Genomic DNA, 10,142 nt, shown 5'->3' with positions numbered 1-10,142 from the left:
ACTTAGATAAGTTACTTACTCTAAATATTATAACGTATTTAAAAAAATTAATAAAAAATTAGCTGTTATTAAATGGCTAACTTATGCCTCTTTATATTACCTCTATTACTAATCTAAACGCTATCGTTAAGCAGATCCTTAGGAAAACGGTACTAGGGGTAATTTTAAAAGACGCGCATGGCCCTACCCCGCTATCCTATATAGTATAGTACCTACTTATATATAGTTTAACTATCTAACTACTACTTTAATAATAGACTAATATTTATAGTAAAATAGCCCCTAAGAACTACGCGGACCACTTTTTAAAATACTATTACTAAAATAGCTTATTTCGCCTTATTATATATTTCTTTAAATATAAAGTACGATATAACCTATAATATTTCCTTTGCTTAGCTCTTTTAGCTCCTTTAGTATCTTTTTTAAAGAGGTCTAACTTTAATAGAAACGTCTTAATTTAGAGGCTAATTCGACGTAGGGTTAATCCGAATAGCATAGTACGGGTAATAAATATCGATATTAATAAACGGCCGCTCCTTTTTAAGTTAGTAATAATATCGTATTTAGTAATAAAATATTTACTTACTATTCGAGGTATTAATATAAATGTCTAGGATAAGTATAGCTAAACGGCCTTAACTTAGTTATTATTAAAAAACTACTCGGCGCGTAATATAATAATACTACTCCTAGAGCGCGGGGTAAAATTATAACTATACTCCCTTAGAAATATTATACGGGATATAACGTTCCGGACGTACTAAGAGCTCGTAACGTTAGTTTTACGTCGCAAAAACATATTTAAACTATTTCGTCTCCTTTATAAGTATTATAACTCTCACTTAATAAAGGACTAGACGTAAGTCAACTTCCTAGCCTTAATTCCTTAAGAGTCCGAAATATTAGTACGAATATTTAATAATAACATCAAAAACATTCAAAAAGGAAATATTTTTCCTCTAAGCCTATATTTTAATTTAACTCTAGTACCTAAGGGCTATTACGGCTTTTAAAGTTAGAAATAGCAAAATATAGCTTAGTAATAAGATCGTTACTTAAGGGCTTTATAATATAATTAGAATCGGGTTTATAAATAATAGCTAAACCTTTATAAAAATAAGGGTAAGAAGAAGATTAGGTTAAAGGAGAGGGAGTAAGAGGTTAACCTCTTTTTTACTTAACTATTATATAGATTTAATAACGTTAATAAACGATTAAAATTCTAAATTTATTACTACGAATAAAAGTATATTACTAAGTAAATATAATCGGCTATACTAGACTTAGAAAGAAGCTTTATTACTTAGCTATACAATAGTTTATTCGTAATAAGTTACTTATTAATAAACGTTAACTTTACTTTTTATTACTAGTTATTAGTTTAACCAAACTAGAATCTATACTTACGAACGCGGGATACTAATAGTATATTATAAAAACTCGTATAGGGACTTATAATATCTTAAGGATAGTAGCGTTAAGTAAAAGAAGCGGAGCGTATAATTATTAAGTTAAAGGGCGCTTTTAGCTTTAAGTACTATATAGCCCTAATAGCCTTATAAAGTCGCTATAGCTAGCTAGTTAAGGCTCCCTCCTTAGCTAAGGGCTATATATACCTAAGTCCGGACTTAGCTCTAATTACATAGACTAATTAGCTACTTAATAAATCGGTCTAAGCCTCGGAATCTATTTATTACTCCTAAGGCGAGCCTAAATACGAAACTAAAGCTTACGAATTTTAACTTATCTAACGTCAGTTCTAACCTAAACGCAAAATAATAAGGATAAGAGTATAATCGCACCTAAGGTCACTACTAATATTATAATCTATTATAAAGTAAAGAAGTTAATAAAAAATATATAAAATAAAAAGTAGCCTATTTTATCTTAATATTATACCTTAAAGAGTCGTATTAAAATACTAAATAAAACGGGTAAGTCTTATAATAAGTAGTATTATATAATAATAATAAATAGCGCCATATTTATAGCGCAGTAACATATTCCTAGTTTTATTTATAAGTTTTTAATTACTAATAAATAATAAGGGAACACGGGCTACGTAGCTCATAATGGATACTCTAAAAAACATTAATAAGCTTATTAAATAAGAACTCCGAATTCTATAAGTAACTAATTCCCTATATAAAGGACTTCGGTATTAACTAAACCGGGATTAAGGGTTGGTAAGTATAAAATAACGCGTACTATAGTATACTTTACGAGAATAGCTAATTTATTTAGTAATTCGTATTTCTAAACGAGCTTAATACGCTAGTAGATAAAGTAGAGGCTTTTAAAGTATACGATAGTATATAGTAGGCCGTAGTCGAGATCGGGGTACGTAAATTAGAATATTCTCACTTATAGCTTTACTATTACCTATTACTATTACTGCGTCTGCTTTAGTAAAAGAGATATATACGAGATATTTTATATAACTTAGTTACTAACTAGTTCTTCTAGCTAAAAGTTATATAACCGTTCCTCTCTTATATTACTAATTTTTTAAAAGGAGGACTAAGAAAATGCGGTGATCTTTTGCTAAGCTAAGCGACCCTTTTAATCGTACGCTTTAACTATATTAGTAATGCCCTATGTAACGTTATATCGTCTTAATTATAATTAAATAGCCTTAGCTATTTAACCTAGTATAACGCTTAAGGGGAGAGATAAGAGGCGGAGAGATAGTAAGCGGAGAGAATCGAGCGTTTTTATTAAGTTCTATACCCTTAATCTAGTAGATATAGATAAAAAGAGAGAAAAAAAATAGGTGGCTAATGTGAGTTAGTATACCTATGCTTTAAGTCCGTGCCGTCGGACCCAGTCTAGGCTAACTACAGTAGACTACAAGAGGCACTCTACTAAAACCGTTCTTTTTAATAGACCTATAGCTACTATAAATTTTAAGTATCAATAGCGCAACTTTCTTGTATATATAAATAAATATTATAATAAATCCCGTATATTATTATAAGGAATTGCTTATAACTATAGGTAGTAGTAGTTATATAAGAGTAGTTATATTACTTAGCGAAAGTAGGGTAACTAGGGAGTATATCCTCCTTACTAATTTCTATTACTAATTAATTTCCCTTTCCTCTTAACTAACTTAATATTCTTTAAATAAGGTAAGTAATCCGCCTACGCCCCTATAATTACTTATTAATAATTATATTTCGCCTTATTATATTTTATACCCTTTTCTATTTTACTTTTATTACTATTACCAAATTATATACGCAATTATAAATATAATATTCGCAATTTACTAATTAGAAATATTAATTAAGTATAATTAGGTAATTTTATGCGCAATTAGTAATATAATTTTTACTAATTAGCAATTATACTTCTTCTTAGGCTAATGTACGCGTAATTATAAGTATAATTACGCGTATATACCTATTTATAATTTAATTCTTTTTATTTAGTTGTTTCTTTAGTATTAACTATTTACGTATATATACTAATAATTTCGTATAAGACACTCCCTTTCTTAATAATCGCGTACGCCGTATAATACTTATAATAAGCGCTTAATATAGCGTTTTAGCCCGTATTAAGGGTATATAGCTCCTAACGGTCCCTATATACTAACCTACGTAATACCCTAATAACCTTACGTCCTATAAAATAACCTCTTACTTCCTTATTGATACGTATACCTCTATATAATAGCTTCTTTATTATACGGATTTTTATATTATTTATAAGCTCTTTATCTTCCCTTTTAAAGACTTTTTACTAAATCTATAACCTTAGTATTATATAGGTTAGTATATACTACCCTATACTATTTAATATTACTATACTAACTTATATAATTTAGCCCTAGCGTTAGATTAAGCTTAACCCTAAGATTATTAAAAATAGTTATTATATACCCCCGGATATTGCTATAACTCGTATTTAGGCTACTAATACTATTTAAATAACTATATATAATAATACTAAGATTAATACCGAGTCGTGCGCCCGTTATAAAGCTAGTAAAGGCATTTTCGCTAATTACGTTACTTTTATAAGTAAGGGCTACTTTAGTTATAACTATATATTTATTATATACGAGTATACGCTCGTTACGCCTCCCGTTATTACTTATACGTTACCTTATACTACTTTATATCTATTTATAGTTTACTAACGGTTCGTACTAGCTTATAATATACTTATTAAGGTCGTTAAGCACGGTTATAATTATAAGGGCCGTAATAAAGTCCGTATCGGCGCTCTACTTAAATCTCTAAGTACTATCCCCGCTATATACTTCTATATAATAATAAAAGCCCTTAAATAAGTAGCTAAGTAAGCTAAAAATAATAAAGAGGGTATATATAATAATATATAGGATTATAAAGAGCGTTACTAACTTATATAGACTCTAAATAAGGAGTAATTAATTCGATATTCTTATATAGTATAGTATAGGAGTTTATATAGGTATTTATTAGGATATAGTATAATTAGGCTTAATACCCGGGTAGTAAGGCCCCTACGGAGTCGTAGGGTACTTACTAACTATAAACTAGAGTATATGCGCTTAATTTAGCCCGTAAAAGGCCGTAATTAACCGTATAAAGGCTCCCCCTAAAGTTTAACGTTTTTAGTAAAATTATAGAACTTTTATTTATTATATATTATTATTATATACTTTTCTATCCTTTTTAGCGTTATAGATCCCCGTAAGCGTCTATATTTTTATATATATACTTATAAAACTTAGTAAGTAAAAGGATACCCCTATATATCGCTATAATTATATATAAATATTTACCCCTTACTTAAAATTTCTTTTTTAGTTTCTTATTTTATATATTACTACTTTCTTAGAATAGTACGACCGCGTATTAATTTTTTATTATATCGAACGATAATTATTATAAAGGTAAAGAGTAATTAGACTTATAATATAATTATTATATATATTTTTATAATTTCTAATACTAGAATTATAAAACGAACTTTCGAATATTAACTTATAAAATAGGACTTATAATAAGAAGAGCGTACGGTCTTTTTTTAAAAATCTATTAATTCGTATCTAAGAATTACTCTTTTAATAATACTTAAATAATAAAGATATCCTTTTTTAACTCTAGTCTAAAGGATTTATAATTACGGCTATAGAATTATTAATACTTCGTTAATAGAATTAGCTTTAGTAACGATAAATACTAAAATAGCTCGTAATTATATAATAACGATTAGAAAAGTTCTTTTTTAGTATACTAGAGGTTACTCGCCGTACTAAAAGGTATAATAAAAAGTATTTTTATATATAAGTTCGCTAACAAGCTTATATTATTAGCCGAACTAAACTATACTTTATATATTATAAAACCTTTCTATAATAAGTTTAAGATCGGTTAAGTAAGATAAGGTACTATCGTAAAAGGTTTACGACTCTTAGATTAAATTATATTTAGTCTTTAGATACGTATAATAAGCTTCTACTATTTAAATTTAAGATCTATATTAATATTAATACTTATTCGTAGTTTATTATATAGTTCTATATAGGGGTTTCTACCTATACGTCCTAGAATATACTTATATAATATCTTACTATTATTTAATAACGGGGACTTATATTATTATAAGTTCGTTTAGACTAAGGGAAAGAAACCGTTCTTATATCTAGTGTTTATTATTACTTTTTATAACACCGTTTAATAGTAAAAAGTCTAATTATATTTCGTAATTACTAAATCTTTAGCAAAAGTATTTATAATATTAAAATCAAGAGTTAGTGGAATCGTCTTTATTAAAGTAAATTAGTATATTAATAGGTAAGTAATATATATCTTAGTATATATAAGTATACTTATATTTATAAGAATACTTCTAACTACTTAAGTTCTAAGGGCTATTCTATATAAATATACTCTCTAACTAAATTATACTTCTATTTACGTATATGCTACTAATTCGTTCTGATTTTATTAACTTTATATAAATTTAGAACTCTTATCGAATTCGTTATTAAAAAGGTCGCCCTTATATTATTTTTAGTTAGCTATAGTAACTATATTATTAACTTACGTTACGAACCGTATAAGACTTTATATAGCGGATTAACTAAGACTAAGTTTAATAACTATTAAACGCTATTTAGAATAATAATGATCTAAACGTATATCTTCCTTAAGCTACTTTATAGATTTATACTTTAATTATTAAGGGCTCCCTAACTATATTAGCTAAAAATACGAAGTTTAGCGAGGTTAATTATTCTTATTTTAAAGCGTATTAATATTTTCGTGTTTATTTAAAGTAGTATATACGTAATAAGCTCTAACTAGAAGTTACTTTACTTAGTAAACTATAGGGCGGTATTATATAAGTTAAGCAGACATTAGAAAACTTTAGAATTAATTTTTAAGTATTAAATAGCTTCGTAATTACGAGCGATACTAAGGATGAAGAGGAATTATAAATATAATTATAGTTTATTCTAAACTATTTACTAATAAGAATGCTCGTTTTTATCCTTATAATATATTAAGTTATTTATTATCGTAAACTTTATCTTCTTATCGAACTACTATAATCTCGTCTTTCTTATTATTTTTATCCTTTTTAACCTTTTTTTTAGCCTTTACCTCTTTTTTAATAATCTTCTTTTTTTACTTAACTAATAATTCCTCCTTAATTTTTATCGTTAGTTTAATATTAATACTTATTAAAAGCCGTGTTTTTAGAATATTTCTATACGTCGTTTTGCTTAAAGTTTTAGTTATAATTAGCTTTATATAACCTTTTCCCTTCTTTACTAGCTAAGGTTTAATAACTAGTAACTTAATTCTAGTTTGAAAAATAATAAAAAGTTAGTAATTATCTTTTTTATATAAAATCGTAGTTTTAAAAAGGAATCTCTTTAAATTTATAGCTCCGTATACTACTTTCCAGTACTCTAAAATATCGTAAGGATTTTTGATATTAATTAAAAATACTATTTACTTTATTAAAAGAATTTACTAGTTTATTATAAAATATGAAATAATAAATCGTATTATATCTTAATATAAAGTAAATATTAAGAAGCGATTAAATTAAACTTTCTTAATAAACTTTTTAATAACTTAGACGTTAATATAAGTCGTTACTTAGAAACCGTTAAGTTCGTTCTTAAAAAAGGATGCGTTATATAATATAATAAAAATATTAATTATTAATAATTATTTTAGCTCCTTTTTTGTTTATTAAATACTTCGTTCCCGCTCCTTTAAGCTTATAAAAAGAGATTTTATTAATATCGAGGCTTATACGTTTATACCTTCTTATTATATAAAAAGGGTAGAGCTTATATAAGTATTATTATTAATCGGTCATTTCGGAATAGCTTTATAAAGAAGTATTATAAGGTTAATTAGTCTAGTAACGTTTTATATAAAAATTAGAAGTTATTATAAATCTATACTATAATATCTATAAGCGAGCTATTAGTTTAATAACTTAAATAAAAAGTAATTTTTACTTATAAGAGGGTAAAAAGTAGTAATTACTTCTATAACAAAGTTATAAAGAAAAGAAAAACTTTTATATTAGGGTATAATATTACGCGATTTTATATACTACTGTACGGTTTAATATATTACGAAATTAAAATATTTTTTAAACCGTAAATCTCTATAACCCCTATTTATAAGTTATTATACTAGTCTAGACCCTATCCTAAGTAGTAGGGTAACTATAAAATACGATTTCTACTTCAATATATAAAAAAAGTATTTTAGCGGAGTGCCTCTTATAGTCTACCGTAGCTAACGCTACGGATAGGCGGCTAGTACTAGCGTCCCTACAACCTACTCCGTAATACTAAGCAAGCCGCAGCGCTAATAAACCTTTTATTACCTATTTAGCCCGCGCTAGCTAGTTATAAACTTATAGTAGCAATAGTAAATAGCGTATCCTCGCTTTTTTATAGTCTATCTTAGCTAGACGCTTTTACTAATAGCTTATATACCCTTATCTAATACTAGGATTATAAAAAGATCTTATAATTAAATAACTTCTACGGCCTCGTAAAGTTATATAATACTAAATTAAATCTCCGTAGTAACTAATAGAAGTATTAATACGTTATTTTTATAAAAACAAAACTATATACTAAACACGCGCAACGTACTTTAATAAATAACTTCTATAGCTCTATTATTACTATATTCCGTCCGAGATACTTCTATTTACTATAGCTAAAAACAAGCTCGAGCGTTACTTTTATTAATCTTAAGCTCTCCGTATCTGCTATAAGCTATCGATCCGGTTAGAAGTTATTAATATCCTAACCCTAAATATTACCTTAGTAAACAATACCCCACGCTCTATAACTAATATATATTCCCTTTAGTAAGTATACGCCTTTAAAAATATTGCCACCTTTAAAGACTTCCTTCGATATTTATTTAATAACTAGAGGGAAAATATATAAGCCTTTTTTAATAATAGCCTATAAATAAGCTATACTTCGCGCCTTCGCTTCTTTTATAATAGGCTAAGACGGCTAAAAGCGCTCGATTTTTATATAAAGTATCGTAAGTATTTATAAGTTAATAATAAAATAAAGTAGCGTAGCTTAGATTACTATAGCCGTCGTATCTAATCTAGTAAGTCTATTAAAAAGGTTAATAATAGCCTTAAAGTATAAGACTAAAGAGATCTTAATAATTTATATATTTATATAAGGATTTCTAACGACGCCTTTTTTTATATTAAGCCGTATATTATAAAAGAGCTAAGTATATCTTATTTCGTCTTTTTATTTAACCTAAAGCACTCGCTAGTAATTTCTTTTACTATCCTATCGATATATATTAGTTATACTAGGCTTATAAGAACGTAATAAAGACTGCGTAAGTTAATAACTTAAGTTATTAAGCGTAGACTAGATTTAAAAAAGAATATAATAATACGCACCGAATTAGCCTTCTAAACCCGCTAGCATTATTTTCCAAAAGTAATAGCTACCGAAGCAGAGGCTATAATAATATATAAAATAAAAAGGGCAAAATAGCCGTAACGATAATATTCAGTATACTGTATTCTATTAAATAAATATAGTTATAAATATCTAAGTCGGAAACTAAATTACCAAACGGCTTACTAAATACAAAATCTAAAATAACGTCGAGTATAAAATACTACGCCTTTAGACTAAAATTAAATCTTTTATCCTAAGAAGTATATATATTAATTATTAATATAAGTCGAAGAATACTCTCGTTAATTTTAGCTTTAAGGTCGATAACATCTTTACTAGAATACTTTATTACGATCGTTAGTAGTTTATATAAATTAACCTATAGTATATATAAAAGAATAACCTACCCCTCCCGCTATTTAAAACTAGAGTCTAATATATACTATATCGTCTCTAATAAATAGTACGTTATCGTTTCCTAGATCTAATTATATTACGTTATACTAATCTAAACGTATATACTTAGTACGCACGCCGAGTATATACCTTATAAAATCCGGGTCGCTTATTATAACGTTATTTAAACTAACGTAAATAAAAGATCCTATACGAGGAGTTAGCGAGCGTCGTAAATAATATTAAAAATAATCGTAAGTACTATATTTAAAACTAGCCTCGTAAAACTTAAAATATATACTACCGCTATATACGGTACGTAAAAGCTACTAAAAAAAAAATCTAGCAAAGGGAGGGCCGGGGATATATCATAATCGTAAATACTAATAAAAAATAAGCATAGTAGTATATAAAAACGGACCCTATGTTAAAATAGTTATAAAAGTAGTAATATTCCCTATAGTAGAGGTAAGCTAATTACGCTAGCTACTAATTATACTAGCTATTATAAGCCCTTAGTAAGTAGCTTTAGCTAATAGATAATAAGAGCAAGGATAGTAGGGCCGTAGTTATTCCTCCGTCTCTAGTATATACTAAGAAGTTTATAGATAAGGCGGTCTAAGGAGGAGACCTTAAATAATTCTTAAAAAAGGCTATATACTATATAGTATACTTTATAGGGCCCATACTACGCCTTATAAAATAGATATAAATTATAGTATTATAGCAAATACGATTACGGGCAGTTCTAAGTATTTTTACCTAAATCGACCCCTCTATAATATAACAAATACGGGTTTAGTAAAGCGAAATACAGCAC

At 27.0% G+C, this 10,142-nt stretch overlaps 1 protein-coding gene across 1 annotated transcript; it reads right to left on the bottom strand.

The window, feature by feature from the left end:
- Positions 1-8,984: 8,984 nt before the first annotated feature.
- On the bottom strand, positions 8,985-9,146 carry CLUP02_01865 (cytochrome P450; the record flags this gene model as incomplete). Its single annotated transcript, XM_049280901.1, has 1 exon — positions 8,985-9,146. A coding segment is annotated over one exon (162 nt), but the record flags the coding sequence as incomplete, so codon positions are not given.
- Between the last annotated feature and the right edge of the window lie 996 nt (positions 9,147-10,142).

Source organism: Colletotrichum lupini, chromosome 1, assembly GCF_023278565.1.
Source record: "Colletotrichum lupini chromosome 1, complete sequence".
Lineage (NCBI taxonomy): Eukaryota > Fungi > Ascomycota > Sordariomycetes > Glomerellales > Glomerellaceae > Colletotrichum > Colletotrichum lupini.
Note: the sequence above shows the minus strand (reverse complement) of the source record. Positions and strands in the feature narration are given on the sequence as shown.